The sequence below is a fragment of the Poecile atricapillus genome, chromosome 27, assembly GCF_030490865.1.
Source record: "Poecile atricapillus isolate bPoeAtr1 chromosome 27, bPoeAtr1.hap1, whole genome shotgun sequence".
Taxonomy (NCBI): Eukaryota; Metazoa; Chordata; class Aves; order Passeriformes; family Paridae; genus Poecile; species Poecile atricapillus.
The window spans coordinates 2601552-2626487 of NC_081275.1; the positions used below are offsets into that span (position 1 = coordinate 2601552).

Here is a 24936-nt window from a genome sequence, read left to right on the forward strand (position 1 = left end):
TGCATTGGGTTTGGGGTTCAGCAGCCCTGGAAACCCAAAAGCCCACAAGCCTCTGGAATAACTTCACTGAGCAGGGATGGGGTGGGAAACAAATGTTTTCTTGCTTCCTTGTGACTCCCAGCTCAGAGTCTCCAGCGGTGCCACCGGGAGGATCGTCACTGTCACAGCAACACTGCAGACGGCGCCAGGCTGGGGAGGGGACCCTGGACTGGCTTCAAAGTTCAGGAGAGGACAGGGACAGGCACTGGCTGCTCCAGGGACACGGGCTCGTGGCCAGGCTGTGCTGACAGCCTTGATGAGCCACAGCCCATGTGCAGGTGCCTGCTGGTGCTGGGGTGCACCGGGCATCTCCAGCCCTGCTCGGTGTTTTGGGAGGGTGTCAGGATGCGGGCGGGAGATGTCCAGGCACAGGAATTCTGACAGCCGCACACTTCCCGGTCATGGCTTGGCTCTCTCCCAATGTCTGCAGCCAGTGCTGCCCAGGGTCACAGCCCAGGAGCTCGCTGAGTCCCTGTTTGGTGGCTCCCGGGGCCGGCAGTGCCATCTGGGGCTGGTGCCAGCCCGATGCCCCGGTTACCGGAGCCGGGCGGCCGGCGGTGCTGGTGTTGTGCAAACACCGCCGGGATGAGGCCGGAGGTGGCTGCAGCCAATACAGACAGCCCAGAAATCTGCTGGCATGGCAGATCGGCCACCAGACCAGGGCTGACACCAGCCCTCTTGGAGCCCAGCCCTGTGTCCTGGCCCTGTGCTGGTGGCTACCAGGGCTGGCTGGGATCAGGGGAGGCAGCACAACCTCCCCAAAGCACCGTGTGGAGCCAAAGCCTTTGCCTGTCCCCACCCCCATCCTGACCAGCAACACAATAACCACATCAGAGTCCAGCTCTGGGGGTCCCAGGCCTGCCCCAGGGTCTCGGGGCTGAGGTCCCACAGCCTGAGCTGCCTGTGGCCTTGGGGAGCTGCAGGCCCCTGGTCCCTGCAGCACAATGGGGACAGCAGAGGCTCCTGGATCCCCTGGGCATCAGCTCCCCGGCTCACCCTGCAGTGCTGGGATCACTGAGCAGAGCACAGGGCAGAGGGACCAGGGGGACAAAGCTGCTCCTGTGTCCTCGCAGAGCCCCATGTGCCCCCTCTGTGGTGACCCCAATATCTGTTTTGGTCATTGCCAAGAGTGGCCACAGCTGGAGCCTCTCCACAGCCTGGCTGCAGAAGAAGGGCTCTGCCATGGGTGCATCTGTTCAGCTGCTCTGGAGCAGAGCGAGTGTCTCTGTTGCTGCCATCCCTGTGGTGCCTGTGGCAGGATAAATGTTCTACTGCTTTACTGAAAATACCCCTGAGAGGGCTTGTTAGCCAAAATTAAACCAATGCAGAGGCACCAAATGAGAACTAAGGTAGAGAAGAGCGTGGTGTCCTCAGAGCCGCTTTCTGCTCCAAGCTACAGCATGAGCTGACCCTTCAGCTGCTGCAGATCACGGCAGCACCGTCTTCCTCAAGGCCCTGCCAATTTACGTCATCTGAGAATCCAGCCCAAATTCAGGCAAGTCATTTCCAAAAACCCGATGTTTCACTGTCATGGAAATGTCACCATTTATTTCCCAGCTCTCTGCAATGCTGGGAGGTCGAGCCCGCCCGCAACCCTGCGCTGCGTAAAAGGGCAGGAGAATTTCCCAGCATCAGGAAAAATGCACTGCTCTGTCATTCCTGCCTGTGGAAGCTCCTCGAGGGGAACAGGTTTCCAGCAGGACTTAGTCATTTTATACACTTTGATTTGCAAAGCTGCCTCTTTGTGCTGCTCAGGGGGGCGATTCCTTCCCCAGACTTTCCCTCCGGCAGCACTGGGGCGTCAGGGCTGGGTCCCCAGTGGTGGGAGCTCAGCCAAGCTCCTTGACCTCCCTCAGCCCAGACACCCCAAGAACAGAGAACCTCATGGCTGGTAGTGCACAGAGCACTGTGGTCCAGCTGGGGGACAGTGGTTCCAGAGAGAGCACAGCTCCCGTCCCTCCCGGGCAGCTCTCACCCCTTCCCCAGGGCAGCCAGTGCCCCACGGAGAGGCTGGAGGAGCATCTCATCCCAGCAGAGCTGAAAGTCTTTAGCTGAGACTCCTGACGTGACGGTGCGTAACAAAAAAGTCTAAATACATGCTGTTGCCAAAATGCAACCCAGAAGCAGAAGGGGAGCAGGAGAAGCTCAGCAGAACGTGGGCAGCTGCTGGCCCTGAGCGTCCCAGGGTTCTGTCCCTACGGGCTGGGCAGGAGCTGGCGGAGCAGGTCGATGACAAGGGACACTGGCTGCACGGTGTCGTACTCTGCAAACAGGTGACACAGGTTCTCCGAGTCTGCCTGGTTTTTGGCCACGAACCCGAAGATTCTTTGAGAAAAAAAAGAGGCTTATTCAGTTTGCATCCAGGAATCTGAAGGAATAGGCTGAAACCAGCCCAGCCACAAAGCCAAATCCCAGTTCCAGCAATTCCACCTTGGCCCGCTCCCCAATCACGTTTCCTTGGAAGCCAAGCAGCCGGGAGGAGCATTTTTGGCAAGGCTTCCCCAGCTGCGAAAAGATTCTTGAGCACAAGGTAGAGCCAGATATAAACTCACTTCCTGAGCCCAGCACAAGTCCCTGGGAAGGCTGTGGGATTTGGATGAGGGGTTCTGCACAAGGGGATGTGGAGAACTGGGCTCAGCCAAACCTCTCATCCAAACCTACAGAGAAACTCTCTCCCCACAAAGCTTCACCCATCAGTCCCACGCCTCATCCTGCCACCATGGTAACTTCTATCACATCCCCTTCTCATTTTTAAGCTCATTCTTTGCTGCTCTGCAATGCAACCACTTCCCAAAGCAGCACCATTCCCCTGGATTCCAGCCCCCCACTCCATGCGGGAAGTTCCTGCTCTTACCTGGAGGACTTGCAGTACTTCTGCCACCTGGGGGAAGAACAGAATTGGAGTTGCTCAAAGGCTGATGTTTAACTCATTCCATCAGCTGCAAAGCCAAGGGTTATGTTTAGATCCACCCCAGCACAGTGTGCCCAGGGCAGTTTTATGGGATTTGGGGTCTGAAGTGGTGCAGAGGCACTGGGAACCACAGAGAAGGGAGCACAGCGAGTGGCTCTGACAGGCACAGCTGCCCAAAACTCACTTTCTGTTCTCAGGGTCCATCCCACAGAACCTGATGGCAGCCAAGGGGTAGTGTCGCCTGAAAAACACCCTGGAAGAGGAGAGGGAATTGTTAGGAAATGAAGGGCCTGGGCAATGACACAAATTCACAAATCCAAGCCCTGTTGTGCTTGTGGGAGATTGAGGATCCCAAGGCATCCCAAAATCCCAACCCTGGTTCCTGCATCCCACCCCTGCCATGGGGTTGTTAAGGGGTCCAGTCCATCCCTGGATTGTGACATGAGATTGTCCAACCAGGACAGGTTTTCCTGAGGATGGGAGGTGAGGACAGAGCTGGAAACCTCCCTGGGGCCACCCCCCTGGCCCATCCTGGGCTCTTACTTCCTCTGCACGTCGGTCAGCGTGACGCCCTGCTCCGCCACCCTGAAGTGCACCAGGGTGGGTGTGGGCAGTGTCTCCAGCTCCAAGGTGCAGGAGATGGCTTTCAGGATGGCTGGGGCTCCTGTCAGTGTCTCCACGTTCACAGAATTGAGGTACAGGACGTTGCACACTGCAGGAACAGCACAGGGCCCTGCTCAGTGCGGGTGTGACCCGGGCCAGATCCAGGGCTGGGTCCCAGGGGTCATCCTGCAGATCCCTCACACGGACCCAGGTCAGGTTTGTTTTGACGAAAATTAAAAGATTTGGTGACTCAGAAATTCTTCACTAATTTAGTTTGGTTTACTTTAATTCTTTGCACTAATTGTTGTAAAAGTCAAAGTATTTAATTTCCCGTTTCTAAATGTCACATTTGCTGTTTTCTTTTTTTTCTGTTTATTACATATTTCCTTTAATGAAAAGCAGAAATACCCCAAGCCAACGAAGGGCTGAAGGCCAACCTAAAACATGACATTTCAGGCTGATTGAGCTGTTTAAAGGGCTATGCTGGGTCAAACTAAACTTTCCAGCTTGCCAACTGATTTTTCAGAATTTCCAGCAAAACAAAGCACTCCCCAGCTCCCCAGCCTGCGTTGCGACCCATCCGTGTGGTCTCCTGCCCTTCGTTCTTTGCCCTCACCTGCAGCCCACCCAGGCTGAGGTGCACAGACCCTTCCCTGTCATTCCCACATGTGCTCCATAAGGTCCCTTCAGCAGCCCCTGACTGCCCATCCCTCTCCTAAAGCCCCAGCTGTTCCACCCCCATCGAAGCCCATCAGGAGAGAGGCTTAAAAATCAGGAACTCATTAAACCATGGAAACCAGGGGTCTTTTATCGACCTCATGACCTCAAGAACTGTGTTTTCGAGCATCTTGAGGACCCCAAGTCTCCTTTCCTTAAAAATATCAGCTTCCCTTGCAGCCCAGGGAAAAATCTGCAGAAATCCTGCAGGTATCTCCAGCCCCATGGGGAAGCTGAGGGGGATGTCACACCAGTGCCCACCACTGCACAGGGGTGATCTGCTGCTGTCACAGCGTCCCCAAGGCTCCAGCTCTTGCCAGCCAGGCTGTCCCCAGGGCCAGCAGCCAGCTCCTGTCCTCACCTGCAGTTTTCCTGGCCAGGGACGGCGCAGATTCAGGGGCGCAGTCAGGGCTGTCCTCTCCATCAGCGAGATCTGCACAAAGGACAAGCAGGAGCAGTGATGCCACAGGCCGGGCTGAGCTGGTCACCTCTTTGGCCGTTCCTTATCTCACAAGAGGCTCAAAGGCCCAGGACAACTCTAATTGCAGGGGTTTAGAGCAGTAATTAACTTAATTGTCCTTCATTTCCCTCTCCAGGCTCTGTTCACCTCTGCTTCACCCACTCCTGCTTCCCTTGCCCTCTCCCCATCCCCAGAGGAATGGAGTCACCACCATCCCATCCCCAGGTCAGCTCTGCAGGTCCCTGCTCCACCTGCAGCCAGGGGAGCAGCCCCTCGCAGGCACCTGGGGGGATTCAGACCCCTCCCCACAGCAGAACCGCTCCCACCTGCCCGGAGGGGCCGCTCGGAGCATCCCTCGTGTCCCATCACCTACCTCGGGTGGGGATGCTGAGCTTGCAGGGCAGTGCCAGCGGGGTGATGGAGTGCTGGTAGACAAAGGCAGAGAGGCTCCCTGCAACCAGAACTGTGAGTTGGGGGGGGTCTGGTGCCTGGAACACTCCCCACCCACACACCTCCAGCCTGCAGCAGTGTCCCGGGGAGCTCATGCTCCTGTTTTGGAGCCACTGCCACCGTCTCACTGTCAGGGAAGTGCAGGCAGGACCTGGGGCTGGGGGGTTCCTGTGCTGGCAGGTGTGCAACACATTCACCAGGTCCTGGCTGGTGCTTCCAGGGGCTTTGGAAGCAGCTCCTGGGGCTGCTAGAGCTGCTGTGGGCAGCAGCAGTGTCCTTACCAAAGTACAGCTCCTCGCTGGCACCTTTCAGGTGAACCCCTTTGGTGGAGGACTCGATGAGGAAGTGCCGGACGAGGTCACTGCTCTCCTTCCCTGCAAGAGGGACCAGCATCAGCATCAGCACTGGCCCCAGTGCCACTCTGCCACCCCTGCCCACCCCAGAGTGCTGTCCTGGGGCATCACTGGAGCTGCTTTGTGCCATCACCGTGGTGCCAGCCCCTGTGAGAAGTGGAATGGGCACCCACAGACTCGCTGCCAGCACCTCCCAGACTCCTGTGGCTTCTCATCTGGCTTTAGTTTGAGTAGCCTCAGTTAAACCCTCGAAGCAATCCCCCCATTTGCACCCCTGTACCTGTCTGGCTGTCGGAGGGAGAGGCAGGAACCTTCATGGCCAGTCCAAAGGAGCCCCGGAATGAGGTGCTGTCCCGCACGAGGAACGTGCCCGGCTCCTTGTCCCTCAGCAGCTGGATTGCTGTCAGAGCACAGGCAGGGGCTCAGCCAAACACAGCAGGTGGGACCCCCTGCTCTGTGCCCTGCTGCTCTGCAGGGAGTCGCTCCTTGGCAGCGGCAGGAAAAGCTCTGGAGCGTGTGCCAAGGACACGCACAGCCCTTGTGTGGCACCAGCTGCAGCGTCCCTGCAGGGCCCTGGCTTGGTGCCATGGCCCCTGCAGTCCCCAGGACACTCAGCCCTTGCCCAGACCACACTGTGTGACAGCTTTGCTGGACTTGGAGGGCACAGAGGGGCCGTGGCACAGTCCTTGTTTCTGTGCCACCCCCCCTCAGCCTGTGAGAAGGTCCCTCCACACCCATCAGCCCCCAGTAGGCTTTGATTTGCCCCCACTGAGTCCCCACAGGGACACCAGAGAACTCCAGGGACAGGCCAGAGCCTGAGGTGGTCTCACACCTGTGGAGCCCTTCCTGCCTCACCTCGGTCCCTGCTGATGCTTGGCTTGAACCAGTATTTTGAAGTGTCCATCACAAACTTCATGGTGGGCTGCCCTGCCTTCAGGGGACCTGCAAGAGACCACAGGGATGTCAAGGCCAGCAGGAACCTGAAGGACCTCCACAGATGGCAGAGCCCAACAAAGACATTTCTCGCTCAGGCTGGCCAGGGCTGAAGGTTTTTCAATCCTTTTGAATCCTTTCCTCCCCACTCCTCAGAATAGCTCATTCTCCATGTAATTATCTCTCTTGGCAGGCTGTGATGTAGTGCAGAGAGGGTCACATGGAATCCCCTGGCAGTGCCAGCCTGTCCAGCCCTGCACAATCCACTGGACCATGGGATTTACACCAGGATCTGACCCACACACCCTCTTGCTATTTCCATAAGGATCCCAATTAAAACCCTCTGCCCTGAGAGCTGCCTCTGCTCATCTCCTCCAGAGAACAATAGCCCCAGTGTTTGCTCTTGAATGAGGGACCTGGTGAACCCTGGTACCTTTGGATGTCCTCAGAGCAAATGGGAACCCCAACCCCTCCTCACAGCCTGGTCTGGGGCAGCAAACAGGACTGAAGGACATTTCTCATTCTCAGGTACTATAAATAGGTGCATCTGCATCTCCTGGAGGGAGCAGAGCATTCCTGGCTGCCGAGCCCATGCCCCAGGACGCCGGTGGGCAGAAGGCTGTGGCTAATCCAGGGTCAGGAGACCACCTGGAGCATGGGGAGCAAGGAGCTCTCATCCACAGCCTCTCATCTCATCCTCTGCTAAAGCAAAATGGGGTTTGCTCCCCCTTTCCCAGCAGGTTTTGGGGTCTGCAGCTCCTCCCTGCCCTGCCCGTGACTCACTGTCGGAGAGGCAGCTGAGTGCGGGCGCTGAGAGCGCATTGTTCAGGCCACCGAGCCTCGAGGCTGGGCTGCAGCCGGGCATGGGGGGCTGTGTGCCACAGCTGGGGGGGGCTTTGGCCAGCTGAGCAGGTCCATCTCCCTGTTCCAGGCACCCGTTCACCAGCAGCACCGGGATGTCGGCAGCGGAGGTGAGGATGGAGGGGGGGCAGCTGCTGGCCTGGCCCTTCTGGCCCAGGGAGGTGCTGGGGGAGCTGCCTGCCTGGGGCTGCGTGGGGCTCTGGCCAAAAGCCTCCCTGGAGTGAGACACGATGGCAGAGGAAGGAGAGCAGGGGCTTCCCAGGGAGCTGACGGGGGACGGGGAGGCAGCGGCCGAAGCATCCGAGTCCTCGTTGTGGAGCGAGTGGGTGCTGCTGCAGGAGGGAGACAGAGCAGAGATCAGGGGGTTGTTCACGCACAGACACCGTCCCAGCCACTGCAGCAACCCTGCAGGGCATCATCTCCCAGCCCAAGGAATGAGGGACTTGGGGCACTGCCCTGTGCCCCTTCCACCAGGCACAGGTGGCATTTACCTGCCCAGGATGTAGCTGGTGTCAGAGCCAGGGCTCGTGGAGAGCTGGGACACCCAACTGCCCCTCTGCCGGGCCCTCAACACCTGCAAGGGCTTCAGCAGATTGTCAACACCTGGGGAGGTGCTGAGGGCCCCGGGGCTGTGGGAGACTGTGTCCGTGTGTCCTGCCAGGCACTGCCAGGGCGTGCTGGTGCTGCAGCTCAGGGCGGCCGACTGCGGGCTGGAGGGTCCGGGTGGGCTGGAGAAAACCACGCTGTCACTGCTGCTGTATTTGCCTCCGAGTGCCCCTTTTTGGGGCAGGAAGCTGTTGGCCTGGGGGGATCTGGAGAAGGGGGTGCCCGAAGGGCTGGGGGTGCCCCGTGGCTGGTCGGGCCCCGTGGCTCTGCCCGGTGTCAGCTCTATGTATTTGATGTCTGCAGAGAGAGAGAGAGGAGGTCATGAAGGGTCTGGTGTGCAAGCTGGGTTCCTTAGCAAGGCTCTGTGAGGAACGTGTGTCTTCTGTTCTTCCTGCTGTGAATTCTGGCTCTGTGGGGCTGGGGGTCCAGCAGTACCCTTTGTTGAGAGCCTGTGAGGGCTGATTCCCCACAGATCCCAAGGTGAGGTGACCCCCCGGTGCTGGCAGGCTCCCAGGGAAGGGGGTTACGTGCGGTCACGTCTGGCTGCTCAGACCCCCCTCGCCAGCATTACCCAGCCAGGACCTGCCGAGACATGCAGCCAGAGGTGGGTGTTCCCTCCAGCAGCTGCTCTGTTTGTACCTGACTCAAGAGAAAAACACCTGGCTGCTCCCCCCAGGGTGACGTCAGGTTCGGAGGGTGGCCCTGCACACCCGGGGCAGAGGAACAGGGGGATGTCACCTGGCCCCAGGTACAGCTGGACTTCCATCCACACTGTGGCAGTGAGGCAGAGGAAATCCACGTGGGACAGGGGCAGTTACAACACTCTTGGTGTCCACTGCAGGACCAGACCTGGCAGGGGCTGGCTGCTCCCTCCTCCTTTCTCCCACCCTGCACAAATCTCTCCAGAGAATTAACTTCCAAGGCAGCCTCTGTGCCTGTGTCCTGTTGTGGGATTCTTCCCTCTCTTCCATTGGTGCTGAGAGGCAGCCCCTCCTTCTGACAGAGCATCTCCTGTCCCAGACCCTCAGTGGAACCTCACAGCCAGCACCAGGGCTCCTGATGCACGTCCTGGCTTCCTTGGACAAAGCCAGCATTTCTGGCTGAGCTGGAAGAGGCCTTTTAGCAAGAGACATTCAGATTGATTTGAGTGCTTGCAGCGATGGCAGATCCATCACATCCCAGGGAAGCTGCTCTGGTGGTTAATCACTCCAGTGCCAGAGGTGTGCACCTCCCTTCCAGTCTGGACGTGCCCAGCTTTGCTTCCAGCGCCTGGTTCCTGCCCTGCCATGGAGTTCAGGAAAGTTCCCCTTCTCAAAGGTGTTTCTCTGAGAGAGAAAATTCTTTTTACTGCAGCAAACTGCTTGGAAAGCCGTGAGCTCCCTGCCCAGGGTGTGACAGGTCCTGATGGACCTGCTGTGCAGGAGCTTCTGGCCCTGGCTACTGCAAGCAACAGCCTGAGCTCTGGGCACGGAGCTGGATGAGCAGGAAAAGCACGTGGCTTTACAGAAGTTACTCCCTGAGCCCTTTCTCTGTGCCCATCCCAGCACCAGACTGGATAAACACGGCCAGCCACGAGCACCAAGGAGGCGCTGGGTGAGCCAGGAGGGCTGGTCCCAGTGGGGACACAGCTGGATCAGGCAGGACAGAGCCAGAGCCAGAGCCACAGCCTTGCCCCTCCACAGCCTGGCTGCCAGCAGCAGCTCCTCCAGTGCCCAGCCTGGGGGAAGCTCTGTGGCCACGTGTCCTGGCACAAACCCTTGCAGTTGAGCTGGCCAGAAGCTGGCCGGATGCTTTTTGTCAACGTCTCCCCAAAAGGAGAAAGAAATGGGGATTTTAATTGTGCTTTAAAGGACTGACAAGCATCCGTGCACCAGCCTCATGAGGCCTTTTACCTCCTACTTCTCTGCCTTTGCTCCTCTTATCACCTGTGGTTAAACCTCAAATATTTGCTCAAGACCTTGGCAAGTTTTCCAGCATCAAGGAGTGGCAAAAGTGCCACAAATACAGAGCTCAGATGTCACGCAAGCCGAGATCTGAGATCTCCTTTCTCCTCTAGGAACTAGAAGGATCCAGAGGGAATAGTGCTTCTCATGAACGTGCCTCCTGTTGCTGCAGCATTTCACAGAATGACAGACTGTGCTGAGTGTGGTGGTTTTAAAACTAGCACACTGAGTTGGAAGGGACCCATCAGGATTGAGTGCCATGTTTAAAGCTTCCTCGTGGTCTCCACAAGACAAGAACAGGCCCCTCTCGCCTCTCTTGGGCTCCATCAGTCCCTGCCACCCTCACATCAGGGCACAGGTTGCAGGGCTGGAGCAGGAGGAGGTGAGTGAACAGGGACACTGCCCCATGGGAGGAAGTTTGTGTAAAAAAAACAAGAGCTGTTAAAAGAAAATGAAAGCTGAAGTGAGGCTTTTCCCACTGAATTCCTGGCCAGCTTTCCAGATGTTCAGTTCCACACTTGGAGCCAGATTCTCCAGACCACCAGCACGTTACCTGTGGAGCTGCTTGGGGCTCCAGCCCCCGAGCATGGAGCAGGGCAGTGGAATGGGTCAGGCACTGAGCAGCCAGAGCTGAATCTGCACTTTGTCACGGTATTTTATCTGCAAGGCCACCCTGTCCATCCCAGCAGGAAGCAGGGACACTGCTCTGGAACTGCCTGGCTGCTGCCCTGTCCTGTGCCACCTCATCCTTCTCCAGCCCCACCATCCTCGTGTTTGAGGGCTCACATCCTTGTTGTGTGAGGGCTCAGGGAGAACTGAATTTTTTTCTTGTCTTTAACATCCTCACATTTGCTGTGGAAAGAAGCCTGAGGACTGATTGTCAAGATATTTCTGTGTGTAAAAGACAGGGACAGGCAATAAGGATTTTGGGAAGTACCTGAGGCACCTGAACCACCCTGGACCTGTCCTGCCAGCAGTGTCAGCTCCCCACGCGCTGGGGCTGTGCCGTGCACAAGGTGTTGAACACCTAAAATGAGCAGGAGAGCCCAGGCAGGAATACTTGGATCAGGAGCAGCTCGCAAATCAGAGCTTGGGTTGCAGGGATGACAGGGAAGAGCTGCACAAGGGTTCACATAAGGCACTTGTGAGCAGAGACAGGGCTGGTATGTGCTGCTGGTGCCTTGCCTATGCCAGGTATGCTGCCTGGGGAGTGCACAAGCCCTGGAAAAAGAAATTTCCCTGGCAAAAGAACTGGGAACACTTAAATGGGATGGTTGTGCAACACTCGATACCTTAGCCCAGGGCTCTGGAAATCTGGCTGCAAATCCATGGGCTCCCACAGGTCAAGTGTGACCCTGGGAAAGGTTCTGCTGCCCTTGAGGGGAGCAGGGTCCTCACTGGGCACCCAGAGCCCAGGGCCAGTCCCTGGTGGTGACAACTGGGATTCGAAGTTTTCCAAGAGCAGCAAGTCCCATTTGTAATGAGAATTGTTTTCTCCAAACACAGGGAAATGAACATCAGGTAGAACTAAAGGCTGTTTTCCCTCTTCCCTTCTGGAGCCCTTTGAGCTGTCTGGACATGAGATACGTCAACAGCAATCAGACCAGGGCCATGGAAACACCGGAGATCGGCAGAGCTTGGATACACAGCCTGTCCTGCTCCTTAACCCTGATGTCAGAGAACAGTCCTCCACGCTGAGCCCCCTGGGGACAGTGGGGAATGTCCCTGATGCCCATTTCCAGCCTCCCCAGGAGCACAGCACCTTGTGTGGGTCCAGGGGACAGGAGTGTGCCCAACCCCTGTGCCCCAGGTTTTCACCAGGTGGGAGCTTCTCTGTCTCCACAGCCCGAGCGCTGCCTTTGCCTCACCTACTGCCTCCGGCTCTGGCTTCTTGGTGGCCGCAGTGCCGCCCTGAGCAGGCTGGGCTGCATCCTCCACCGGCCTGTGCGGCAGCGGCTGGAAGGTCGGATCGATTTCTAGGATCATCTGGTTGAGGGTCTCGATGGTTATGTCCAGGGAGGGAGACGTGGGCTGAGCCTCGGGGTCTGTGCCGGTGTTCTCCTCCCCGCTCGGCTGGCGCGGGGCAGGGGCTCTCTCCAAGGAGGAATTCTGCTGGTTCCTCCCCTCCAACACAGGCTGGGCTCCGTACGCTCTCGTGCTGGGGAGCAGGGGAGCCTTGGGGCGCACCTTGGAGTGGGGATCAGTCCAGGTCTCTGTGGAGTAGTAGACGTACCTGGCCGGCAGCGCGGAGCAGCCCGGGTACCCCGCCGGGCGCAGGCTCTCGCTCTCCTCCGGTGAGGAAATACACACAGTCTGTCCAACACGCAACACGTGGGATTCTATCACCTGTGACATGCTTTGGTTTTCCGGTTTCGCAGCTTAGAGGCCAAGGGAAACCTCCTCCTCCTCCTCGCCTCCTTCCTCCACCAGGGACCTCAGACCCCGTCTTCACTCCAGTCTCCAGCAGAATAAGAATCTGAGGAATGCAGAGAGGAGCGGTTACACAGGCATGCCCCGGGCAGGAGCAGACTTCAGCGGAAAAGTCTATAAAAGCAGGGATTTGGAGTGAAAGCTGGAATTCAGCTCAAATGAAAACAAGTCACCCTCTTCCTGCTTTTCCACCCCCTCCAGCCTCTGCTCCCGGTGCCACCGTGCAGCAAGACAAGAACATGAAAGACTCATTGGCAACAGCTTTTCAGGATTCAAAGGCCTAAAATGGAATCCTGCTTTTATTTGCTAATTTTCTGGATTAAGAATGAAATGAAGGCTCTAACAGCCTTCCCATGGGACCCTGACCCCCCGGGAGCCAGCCAAGGACAGGCAGCAAGCCTGGAGCCCTGCAGGGCAGAGAGCTGGAGCTGCCTGCCAGGGCAGTGTCCTGCAAGTGGGTGTACAGCTAATCCAGGATTTTGTTTTCCTGGTACAGTGAGAGTGTGGAGCCTGTGGACGTGGCTGCTGCCTCAGTCGTGGTGCTGCTCAAGGAATCAGACTGCAGATACATTTTGAATACTCCCTGGCTTTGCTTTAGGCATAAAGTATTTTTTTATTCCTCATTATAAAGCCCTGTGGAAGAGGTTGGCTTCCCTCAGGAGTATGAGAAAGAGGGTCTTGGGATGCTGTTTGGAGGTGGGGAGGTTGTCCTGCAGAATCAGCGATCAAATGGGGCTCCCCCAGCTGCTGCCCCCTCTGCTTGGCAGGAGCTGTCCCTCAGGACACCAAACAGAGAGAGCCTCACTCCTTTGGCTCGGGATGAGGACAATAACCCCATCCCACCTCGGTGCCCACTGTGGCAGCTAAGCCTGGTGTCTGTGTGCTGGGGACATCCAGGCCCTGCACATTCCCCGTGTCAGCACAGCCCATCCTCTCTGCTCCCTGGGGAGGCAGCGCTGGTGGGGACCACAGGAGATCCAGAGATCCAGAGGTTTGCTGGCAGGAGTTAATGCCACAGCTCAGGGCTCCCTCTCCACATCCCGCACAGATCTGGTGTGTGACACTCGCAAACAGAGGGGAACACTTCAGAAAATATTTATCCTCTCCTGCACCAGTCTCCAATGACGGACTTATTTACTCCCTTATCCTGGGCTGATTAACGATGGAGTCACAGGATTAGGAACGAGACACGTTGCTCCAAGGCAGCCGGTCCCTCAGCCCCGTGGGCTGGGCTGGAGCCCTGCGTCACTGACTGTAATCGGTGACTAATTGCCCCGCCAGGTGTTGAGAGCAAGTACGGAGGGTGGCTCAAAACGGAGCAGCCGTGGCCTGGCTGAGTTATATAACCCTGGAGAAGCTCCACATCTTGCTAGAGAGACACCCGGAATAGCCCGGGCTCATGAAGTGTAGGGAATTAGAAGCAAAACATCGCTGCTGTCTGCTGCTGCTGTCAGCACCTGGCCCCGGGCGAGTCACGGCAGGTAAATCCCTCTCCAGGGCTTCCGAGAGCTGCAGGAGTGAATAAATACCTCAAGCCCATTTACCTTCCTGTCAGCCCGGCCCCCGCCGTGTCTCCTGAGCCTCTGAGAGGTTTTAGTTACAGGACTGGCATAGGAAAGGCTTGGGAGCAGGGCTGTGCTGCAGGAAGGGAAGAACCTCTGGAGCCAGAATTCGACAGGTCCAAGGCACCTCTGAATTGTTGCTGATTATTCCTAGAGGTGGGAACCTCTGGGAATTGGGGGCTATTGGAGCCAGGTCTGTCCCAGTTCCCAGAGGAGATGGACTGAGTCTGGGACCAGTTATCCCCGTGGGGAACCAGCTGTGAAGGGATCTGCCAGGAACTGGGGTGCAGGTGGGTGAGGAGCTGCAGGAGGTGGGGTCCCTCCTCTGACTGCAGCAGTGCCACAGCCCAGGGTGACCTCCCATGGCCACAGCACCAGCACGTGGCTCTTCCTTGCCATTTCCAGACCCCAAGCCCAGGGCACAGTGGACACAGGAGCAGGACCCTGCCCCTCTTTCCCACAGCAGCTGGGCTGTGCCAGGGCTCTGCCCACAAAGTTCGTGTCCCCTCTGGTCAAGTGACAGCACAGCTCTGCCTGGGGGTGGTCAGAGCCCAGGTAAGCAGGTGCCCACCTTGGGAAACCACCCAGGGTCTCCTGCCTCGGGGCACCCTGTGCCACAACACTGCCAGCTCTGCGTGAGAAGTGCAGTGTGGTACAAGGCTCAGAGGGAGCGTTTGTTAAATATAAAAAGAAGAGTCATTCCAGGTCAAAAACACAAGCGAGATGGAGTGAAAATTGGATTCTCCCCTGGGGAGAAGAACTGCCTGGCTCCAGTCAGCATCTGCAAGAAAAGGCTGGTTTTAATTTAAGTAGGTACAGAAATAACGTGCAGGATGCATGAACCAGGGCTGTCAGGGCTTCCAGGAGCATGCACGCAACAGCTTCCCTCCTTTCTTGTACTCCTGCCCCGAGTTTTTGATCTTTCTCATGTGTGATGCTGCCAGAATTAGCCTCCAAACCTCATTTCTCCTCCCTTCCCTTCCCTTCCCTGGGTTGAAGTGAGAGGTCTCCTGGGCTCCTCACAGGAATTTTGGGCCTCAGCTGCGGGCTCTTGTGCTTGGAGGAGCAAAGGAGAGGGGCTGAGGTGAAGGAGGTGAATCACAGGGTGGCTGCTGGCCACCAGCATGGCACAGCCATGGGATGGGCAAACACTGGCCACAGACATCAGGACGTCCCCAGAGCCGTGTCCCCATGCACAGGCCCAGTGTGGGCTGGGCAGGGTCTGGCTCTGTCCCCCAGACGTGGGCACAGGTATCACACATCCCCACAGCGTGCCATCAGCCGTGCCCTGGGCTCGTGGCAGCAGCAGACAGCTCTGGGACACTCAGGGCAGCCCTGGCAGAGGGAACCCCAGCACTGCAGCCATGCCTGGACAGGCTGGTTCAGCCAGGGCTGGGAGATCAACTGCATGGAAATTCCTGGGAAGGAGCTCTGTTGTCTCAGCTAAGTCAAGGCTAGCACAGAAAGAGATGGAAATAAGCTGGCACAAACACATCCAGACTGGAAATTGCAGAGTTTCTGCTACTGGAAGCAGACTGTGGAACACAATTCTCTCTAAGCAGAAGGGGACGAGTCACAGATTTCACATGCTGATGGACACTCCTAGAAACGTCCTGAGTGAGGGACCTGCCAGCTGTACCAGGACACCCAGGCTGTGGGGCTGGAGCTGTAGCTCAGCCCAGTAACCCCAGCTCTGCTCCAGCCCGGCTTGGCAGGCAGCAAAATGAGCTGGGCTGGGGGTGTGAGGAGCGGGACTGCAGCACCCAGGCGGGGCAGGAGCTGGGGGGCTGGGTTTGGAGGGCTGCAGGGCGCTCCTGGGCGCGGCTGCGAGAAGCCGGGTGCCCTGGGGCCAGGGCTGTGCCACACCCCGGCTGCTCGATAACCACCCGCCCTTCCCAAAGCCGCCGGGCACGGGCCGAGCCCGGGGATCCGCACCGAGCAAAGTCCCTCCCGCTTCGTCTGCGGCAGCTCAGGGAGCCCGTGGGACCCCCCAGCCCCCGCAGCGGCTCGGGCAGGGGAAGGGCAGAGCTGGCAGAGCTGCCCCGCAGCATCGCCGGCAGCTGCACGCTGGGTGTCCCAGAGAGGATATTTGCAGCTCAGACATACGAGCCGGGACACGGCCTCGCTCCCTGTCTGCGCAGACCCCAAAACAGCTCAGCCAGCTGCCAAGTCTGGTTGTTTTTCCTTGCAACGTGAGCCCTGGGAGCCTCCCGATGACAAGGCTGTTACACAGCCCCTCGCCAGGAAGGGCAGAGGGAACTGCTGGGACACCCAGGATTTCCAGAGCTCATTATACACCGTTTAATCGCTGCGAGGGCTGCGGGCGACTTTCCTGGATTAGAGGGGCGTGCTGAGGGGGCTGAGGAAAAGAAGTTCCCATGGTTATGATGTGTTTTCCCTGCAGAGCAGGGAGAGCCGCGGTATCACATGGCAGATATTAATAAATCCCAGCTCCGGGGGGTTCCAGCACCTGGTGCCCGAGGAGGGGCTGCCCTCCCACGCCGAGAGAGAAGGACAGTCTGTCAGAGCCTCCTCCCTCGCTCAGACACGGGCGATTAGCAATCTCAGCGGCAAGGAAAAGAAGCGTTTATGAAATCCCAGACAGCATCTCGGTATCTGAGCAGCCCCCGGAGCCGCAGCACGGGGCAGAGCCCGCATGGGCAGTGCCAGTGAAGGAGGTTTTGGTGGGGCAAAAGAAACCCTCCAGTGCAAGCCGAGAGCATCCACAGCAGGAGCCACCCACCCCCAGCGACCCCCCTGAGGACCCCCCCGCCCTCCAGAAGTGCTGCTTGTTTAGCAACATTTCAGACTTCTGGAAGGGTCTCCAGGCTTTTGGAGGAGGCGGGTCATTAGGAATGTTGAAATCGCTGCTCCAGCAGCTCCCCCTCCCACTGCCTTACAGCCTTTTCCTCTCCCGGGACAGCTCTTTCCCCTCTGGCAAGAGCTTCTCTGGGTACAAGATCAGCACAGAGCCTGGGCCCCGTTTCCAAGAGAAGTCCCAGCACAGCAGGAGAAGTTTCCCCTCCCCTCTTTGTGGGTGAGCAGTTGACATGGGAGGCTCAGGGACAACAACGTCTTTAGAACAGGGTGTCTGTCTAAAAATAGGCTAAATTAGCAAATCCTAGGAATGTTTGAGATGAGTTACAGGAACAGACACTAACGAGCTCCTCGGAACACCAGCCAGGATGTTTCTTCTCTGAGACCATGAGAGCATCTCCCTCCAGCCCTTGTGGGATTCACCAGGCAGCATCAGACAGAGGAATCTGCAGCATAAGAGACTGTTTCCCTGCATTTCAGGGGTGCCCAGGGGAGGGAGAGGATGGCAGCTGCTGCAAAAGGGGGGCTCTGCACACTGCAGGTGTTTCAGAAGGGCCCTGAACATCTGTGCTGGCCTGGGCACCTCCCCTGCTCCAAAGCGCTGCACCCAGGCCTGGAAACCTCGTGAAGCACCAGAACATGCTTCAGGCTCTTCCCTTGGGTCCAAGCAGTAGAGGTGGGACTGGATCCTTTTCCTCCCATCCTCAGACTCCATTTTCCTCCCAATACCTCTACCTACACCAGCAGCAGATCCCAGTGCTCCCACCTGGAGCCCTGGCTGCACAGCTTCTATGCCATCCTCCCCATAATCCCTCTCCCTGACACAAGGATGGAGGCCCAGAACCTGGCTTTGGTTTCACAGCATTTTTGTTGCTGACCCCATCCCCAGTGCTTTGACCTTCCTGGCTGTCTGTGGCTTAAGGAGGTTCAGTGGTACCACAACACCCTGAGTCCCCACACAAGCCTCTGCCTCAGCCGCTGACACTTCTGCTCCCACGTGGCACTTTCATTGCCTTGAACTCTCCACAATTCCCACACCACAGCCTCCCACGGGGAGGAAGGAGACACTGGAACACTCAATCCCAGCCACTTCACCTCACCTGAGCTCACTCGAGGCACAGGAGGAAACACGCACTTGGACACATGCACAGACAACAAACACCACTGGAAATCTTAAATAGGCTTCAAAAGGGTGAGGAAGGTAATTGCTCATGCCATAAACCCCATGGACTACTGAGAAAACCTCAGAACCTCAGCTAGAGCAATATGCGTAATCCCACACCACTGCTCCCAGCATTATCCAGCAGCTTTCCCCACCCTGGATCACCACTGCTCAGTTTCTGCCCACCGGCAGCACTGCTGGGGCAGGAACAACCACGTCTTGGCTTATTTGAGATCGCTGCAGCAGGTTCCTCCCAAGGCACAGGAATAATCCCCAGCTAAATGCAAAGCAGTAGAAAGACGAGTGATGGAAGGGAAGAGCTGATACGAACTGCACGCAGCATTAGCATGAGAACTGAAAGAAAGAAAGGACTTGGAAGAGTCACGGCCAAGGCAGAGATGGGCCCTGGGAATCAGCGCTCGGAGGTACCTGGGCTGCAGCGGCTCGTCCCCCTCCGCGGCTCTGCTGCAGCACCTGGAGCTCATAAACCACAAGGGTGAGTCTGGGCAAGGACCGGCTTCCCTGGGAGCTTGGATTTAACGGGAGCCCGGTCCCTCCCACCTGGGCCGAGCTTCGCCGCCCCTCCGTGCCCCGCAGGTGTGGTGCGAGAGGGAAGAGCCAGACGGGCTCTGGGGCAGCGCAGGGCCGGAGAGGGGCCAGGCTGCCCCCGGGCACGGCAGGGCCGGAGAGGGACCGGGCTGCCCCCGGGCACGGCAGGGCAGGGCCGGAGAGGGGCCAGGCTGCCCCCGGGCACGGCAGGGCTGGACAGGGACCAGGCTGCCCCCGGGCACGGCAGGGCTGGAGAGGGGTCGGGCTGCCCCCGGGCACGGCAGGGCCGGAGAGGGGCCGGGCTGCCCCCGGGCACGGCAGGGCCGGAGAGGGGCCGGGCTGCCCCCGGGCACGGCAGGACCGGAGAGGAGCCAGGCTGCCCCCGGGCACGGCAGGACCGGAGAGGAGCCAGGCTGCCCCCGGGCACGGCACGGCAGGGCCGGAGAGGGGCCAGGCTGCCCCCGGGCACGGCACGGCAGGGCCGGAGAGGGGCCGGGCTGCCCCCGGGCACGGCAGGGCTGCAGGCAGAGCTGCCAGCCAGGGACGGCTTTCAGCTGGAGCACAGCGAGGAAAGCTGCTCGGGACAGGTGAGGAGCTATGGACTGTGCCTGCCCCTGCATCCCCCGGGCAGCAGCAGCCCCAGCTCTCAGCCGTGGCCCTGTCGCTGGGGCAGGACTGCTGGGGACTGTGCTTCAGCCTGTCCGAATCTCGGCTGTCAGCTGTGACAATAAATGAAAAGGGAACAACAAGCACAGACTCCTCTCCAGCTGGAGCATCGGAGTTGGGTTCCTCCCGCTTCTTTCCAGAGGTACCAGCTCCTCCTGGGTGCTGCAGGCACCACAGACACATTTCTGGGAGGGGACAGCCTGTCCTGTGTCACTGCCTCGTGGCAAAGGTGCTGCCTTAAGGAGGGAGATTGGTTCAAAGGGAAAGACACTATCATCAGTCTGGTTAAAGGGCGTCTGTCGCCATCCAAGGGTCTGTGATCAGTCACCACTGGACTGTTATCCCTGCTGTGTTACAGGGAGAAGACTGAAAAACATTTTGAAAGGTAACCACGTCTCTAACACGTGTTTGCAGTGTCCAGCCCAGGGCAGACAGGCCTGACTGCTGCACTCAGCATTCCCACATCAGGGAACAGGGGATAATAAATAACCCCCAAACATCCTCCTGGATTGCTGTACATTTTGGCTCAAGGGTTTCTTCCAGTGTCAGTGGGCACAGAGCCATGGAGCAACCTTTAAAACCATGTCTCTGAAATATCCTTTTTCAAGGAAACTGCCTATTCTGCTGCCCATAAATGCCTTGGGCTCACTGCAGTGTTGCCACACTGTGAAAGGACACTTTGAAATGTCTGATTTTATCAGGAAATAGGCCATATAAACTCCCTGCCTTAAATTCCTTCATCTCACTTTACAATCTTTTCAACGTTTCATTTATTACCAGCCATTGTTTTTTCCTGTCCTTACATCCCAGGGCAAACAGTTTGTCATGGCCAGCACAGCCCCTTTCCATCTGTGATGGCTGTGGAATTGCAGTGGGAGTGATTTCCCAGCATCTTTCCTTTTCCTGCTGGTAAAATTCACCTGGATGAGGTCCTTGAGGGATGGAATTTCTCACCTGGAGGACATTTGGTATCACACACATCCTGACTCCAGCTGGAGGGAGCCAAAGGGGAGTGAAGTTGGGTTGGGTCCCCCAAGCTGAGCATCTTCTCTGTCCTGGCGTGCTCGGGTGGTTACAAAGGACAGGGAAGCACCAAGGCTGGGGGAAGAGGAAGGTTTTGGCAGTAGGACAGGCTGTCTCCATGCTCTGGTCCTGTTTGCAGCCAGCTCTGAGCACACACAGCTTTGACTCTTCACAGTGCTGGGAAGCTCAGCAGGATAAAATGTGTTCAGGGCTAAGCACCTCCTTTGGAAAAATCACCCAAAGTGACCTTGTGCTGTGCCACCCCATCCCAGTGCCCAGCTCCAGCCAGCTCATGGAGGTGGGGATTGGGTGGGACTCACCTGTGGAGCCAGGATGGGCTCCCCAAAGGAAGGTGCTGTCACCTTCTGCTGTCACCTTCTGGTGCCATCAGCATGCTCAGCAAGCCAGAAATCAGAGCAAAGCTCTTTGCTGTGTGTTCACATCCCGTGTTGGCCCCAGGCTGAAGAGGCCTCTGTGTCCTGGAGTGATGCAATTCTCTGTCAAGGCACTGGGTTGTTACTGTTTTTGGCACTTAGGAAACCAAATTGCAATTCTTGTGCTGCTCTAACGTTGCTTTTCCGTCTTTTCTCTCTGCTTTTCCATCTGTGTTGTGCAAAGCATGAGGAGATGGCCTGGGGGAGCAGCTGCTATAGAAAATGGTTTGTTTCTAGCAGGGCTGTCAAACTCCTCCCCAGTGCTGAGGGAAATGCAGAGATATTGCAAGACCCTTCAGAAAAAAACATCATTTACCTCTGGCTTTGACATTGCTGGTTCTGCAGTGAGGCCAAGGAGTTCAGTGGCACTTTGGCCAAGCTGTTACATTTTCTTTGTGCTCTCTGTATCCACAGAAAATCAACAGGGAAAAAATAGTGGGGTGCAGGGAGGCTTGTCCATGCAGCAGGATGTTCTGCCCTGCCCCTGAATCTGTGTCACAAAGGGGTAAAAATCTTACATCAGAGCTCTGTTACCCCAGTTAGAACCCAGCTTACACTGAATTTACTGCAGAAGTTTTGGATTGAAGCAGCAATGCCTGTGAGAACCACGTCAGCCAGTTCACCTGAGCAGGTGAGGATCCCACCAGGAACAAACCCCTGTGTCACCCTGGATTTTCCCACCCTGAAGGCCCCAAACATTATTAACAAACAACACATCCCTAAACTTTGGAAATGGTGATACAGGTGTGCAGGTGAGACCATGGGAGCATGGATGGGATGGGGTGGTCAGCAGCAAGTTAAAGCCACTTTTCTGTTCTCAGGGAGAAAGCAGAGGGAAATGAGGAGTGAGAGACTGGGGAAGAGCACTCTGCTCACAGCTGGGGATGGCCAAGGAAAACTGGAGTGGCCACAGGACAGGCTGGAGGAAGAACAAGAGAGGCAGAGAGCCACAGAGTCCCTCCTGCAGGGCTGCAAATGTGTGGCTCCTTGTTTCTGGGATTTGAGCAAAATAAACGCCCAGACACTGACGAGGGACCCAACATAAAAGAACATTTTCAGAGGAACAAATATTGGTTATGAATAAGACTTGGGAGTGTTTCCCTGGAATGCACCTGTGCAAACGAGGAGAAAAGGATGAAACATCCCTCTCTTTGTCACTCACACAGGTTTGGTTCCTGTGTGAGGGGAGGTGATCCACGGAGCTCCAGGGGCTGCAGGATGGGGGCAGGCAAGGTGGGAGGCCTCGGATCTGAAATGTTTGGGCCATGCAGAAGGAACAAGGGATTGTCCTCCAGGTCCTTCTCCTGCAGGAACCCCTCTTGGCAGTGACGGTGGCAGAATTCTCTGTGACCCCTCTGAAGGTGCCTCCTCTGCCTTTTCCTTCCTAAACCTGACCTGTCTGTGCAGAGCAGACTTCTCCAGGCATGGCCCTACCCAGGACGTGCTCATAAAGGACAAAATATTAACCTGACAGCTAAAAAAAGAACAAATAAAACGCGTGAGTTGGCCCAAGCAGCTGCTCTGCCCCGTGTCCTGAGTTGCCACTGCCACTGACTCTCTGCTGCTACCAGCTCTGGAAAACCTTCCAGAAGTCTGACACTGGTGGAGTGAAGTGACACCACTTCCAGCACTTCAGAAGTGTCACGGGAAATTGAGCAGTAAATCTGTGCAGAAAGCAGACTGCTTCTATCTCCTTCCTTCCTCCTCCTCTCCTCACTCCTCCAGCGTTCCTCCTTCCTCTGGGGCCTTTGAAAATGAAGAAAACATGTTAAGTGCTGCAATACCTGGCTGAAAAAGGCACAGAGGGCTGTGGCATTTGGGGATTGATGGCACAGCTGGTACAGGCAGAGCAGGTCTGGGCAGCTCCCAAAGAGCCCTCTGAGGGGTTCCTGACCTGCCTTGTACCCAACCGCTGGCACAGGGCAGGAGAGAAGATCCCAAACACCCCCAAGGGTCTGTAACTGGCTCCTGTTGTCGTGTCCAAACACCCCCAGAGATTCCCCCAGCCAAACCAGCCCCTTCCTCTGATGTGGGAGCCGGTGAGCACCGTGTCCAGCGCTGCATTCAGCACTGGGGGGGTTCAGCTCCTCGGCATTTGGGGACTCGAGGACAGGGCTGTGGGGCAGGGCCAGCCCCTCACACCTCCCCCGGACCTCAGGGCTCCTGGAACAGCCACGTGCGGCTGCGGGGACTCACGGCTTCCTCGCCAGGTGAGTCACCCTTTTCATGGAATAATAACAAAACATATTTACTCAGAGGGGTGACGAGGCCCTTTGGTTCCCCTGAGGGGGTGTTAATCAGCCTCCTCTCAGCGAGAAAGGACTTTTTGTTTTCTAGACCTCACAGTTACGGTTTTCACGGTCCGAAAGCGCCAGGCTCCAGGGAAGTCCCATCGTGCTTGGAAGCATCGGTGACATCCAGAGCCGGGGAGAGGAGGGGGACAGCTCCGTGTGGCCGTGCCCTGCGGTGGGGCTGGCGGCTGTGGCTGTGCAGGAGGGGATGGAGGAGCAGCAGGGCTGGCCCCGAACGTGCCAGAGGCGTGGGCAGGGCTGAGCACAGCTCCAGGTCTGTGCCTGCACACGCCGGGCGCTGCGAGGGGAAAACCACTGACGTCAAGGACACAGGATGGGGATCCTGCTGCTGCCCTGCACCGGCTGCTTCCTCTGCCTCCCACCAGGAATTACCTGCCTGTGGAGGGGGACCACGGAGAAAACCCCTTTTTTGACCAGTGACACTGATAGCTGACCGTGTGCCAAAGAGCTACAGACGAGCCCAAAAGAAATCTGGCATCTCTGGGCTGCTTGCCCCAAGGATGTTGATGCTCAGAACATAACTGAGGAACCCCAGGATGAACACCTTGAATTTCTCTGGGCCGTTTCCCAGAGGTTCAAAGCAAGCAAAGGAGCACAGGACAGCTCTCCCCAGCCTGCATCTGCAGGTGCATTTTGCTCTCAGAACCTCCAAGAGTCAGAGACTGAGCTCTTCTTTCCTTAGCAGCAAGCCCTTTTCCTGCAGCAGCTTTTGATGGATCATTTCCAGAGAGGAAACCTCACATGGGGAGTACCTGCCTCCCTATTGCTGTGGGAAGGCAGGAAAAGGCAGCACAGGTTGTCCCACATGGCATCATCCATCGTCAGAAGCTGGGACGTCATTGTCCAAAACTTACCTTGGAAAGATGCTTCCAGGATCCACCCTGGCCCCAGCCATGAGCCATTCCACACTGATGTCAGGCAGTGAATGAATCACGAAGCCTCCTGGCTCCCCACCACAGACAGATCTCAGCCTGTGCCAGGTGACACCATCCCCTTGCAGGGAGCCACCCTGGGGCCACCTCTGCCAGCAGAGCCCCAGGGACCCTGAGCTGGATTGTCTGAGGGGCCTCTGCAAACTGAGCAGGAAAACAACTTCCTTTTCCTCAGGAACCAGAGGATATTCCCAGTGCCTGCTCCAGGCCCCTCAGCAGCTCCACAAGGACAGTGTGGTGTGAAAGGCACAGGCCCTGGGGCCATCCACTTCCCACTGTAACCCTGTGTGTCCAGGGGAGCAGCAGCACCCCTGCTGCTCTGGTTGTGCCCCTGGGAGCTGCTTCTCTTTCCTCTGGTCCCCAGGCACTGCCTCGGGCTCAGCCCCCAGAGAGAGCCAGAACACCTTGGACACCCCTGAAGAGCCATGGACCAGTGAGCACTTCCACACTCCTGTACGTGATCAGTGACACAGTGACACAGGGCTGCCTGAAAAAAACCCACACTTGGAGCCATTCTAGTAACTATCAGCACCATTCTAGTAACTATCAGCACTAAATCCCAGGGATTTTCAGAGGAGACTGTCCTGGTCACTCCCAGGCTGAGCACTCGCCCTCCCCAGTGAGCCAGCAGCAGTTTCATCATTAAATCCATAAGCTGGTTCAAACTCACTGGTCCCAGGGGAGCTGTGTGCTGGGAGAAGCCTCCAGAGCTCCTCAGCAAGGAGGGGCTGTCTTGGTGGAGAAATGCAGGAGGAGAAATCCTGGAGGTGTTTGTGTTTGTACCCACAGACACAGAGGCTTCTCTGCAGAGTGAGATCCTCAGGGGTTTGTTTCCCATCCGTGCAAGGTTGGGCTGTTCCTGCTGTAAAGAAATCTGGCGTGCTGGCCCTAAATCCTGCTGGCAGCTGGGCCCACGGTGCAGGTGCGCAGGTGGGGATGGGGAGAGATGGAGCCATCACACCTGTCCTTGTTTGCGCTCCAGTGACCTCTCAGCAGAAGCATTTCTGCACACACTGACAGCACGGCGATGGGAGAGACATTAACCTCTGAACTATAGCTGCTGACAGCTTCCAAACAAATAATCCTGGTAAAGTTCTCCAGGGTAGGAGACTTGCTGGAGGTTTCATGGTGGTGGAAGAAGAAAAGGAAACGAAGCCCAGCTCTTCTCACTCT

The 24936-nt window shown here is 57.3% G+C and overlaps 1 protein-coding gene across 3 annotated transcripts; it reads right to left on the reverse strand.

Moving 5' to 3' along the window:
* TNS4 (tensin 4) lies at window positions 1-18388 on the reverse strand. Of its 3 annotated transcripts, none has more exons than XM_058858050.1 (13): window positions 18277-18388; window positions 11745-12352; window positions 7819-8230; window positions 7250-7656; window positions 6389-6475; window positions 5814-5933; window positions 5462-5554; window positions 5104-5181; window positions 4632-4703; window positions 3494-3662; window positions 3135-3203; window positions 2894-2920; window positions 1-2364 (listed from the first exon to the last, which is right to left on the reverse strand). In XM_058858050.1, the coding sequence occupies exons 2-13, from the start codon at window positions 12229-12231 to the stop codon at window positions 2235-2237; spliced, it is 2151 nt and encodes a 716-aa protein (XP_058714033.1). In that variant the 5' UTR covers window positions 12232-12352; window positions 18277-18388; the 3' UTR covers window positions 1-2234. The 3 variants fall into 3 exon arrangements, 2 of the variants coding, with proteins under 2 accessions (XP_058714033.1, XP_058714032.1); XM_058858049.1 differs by having other exon boundaries at window positions 7250-7659; XR_009279680.1 differs by having other exon boundaries at window positions 2340-2364; window positions 2894-2978; window positions 7250-7659.
* Window positions 18389-24936: the final 6548 nt, after the last annotated feature.

Coding starts and splice junctions, on each gene's coding strand:
- TNS4 (XM_058858049.1), bottom strand. CDS start 12,231: ATGTCACAGGTGATAGAATCCCACGTGTTGCGTGTTGGACAGACTGTG. Junction 4,704..5,103: donor GCTCAGCATCCCCACCCGAG/GTAGGTGATGGG, acceptor TCCTTTGTGCAG/ATCTCGCTGATGGAGAGGAC. Junction 2,921..3,134: donor ATGGACCCTGAGAACAGAAA/GTGAGTTTTGGG, acceptor TTCTTCCCCCAG/GTGGCAGAAGTACTGCAAGT.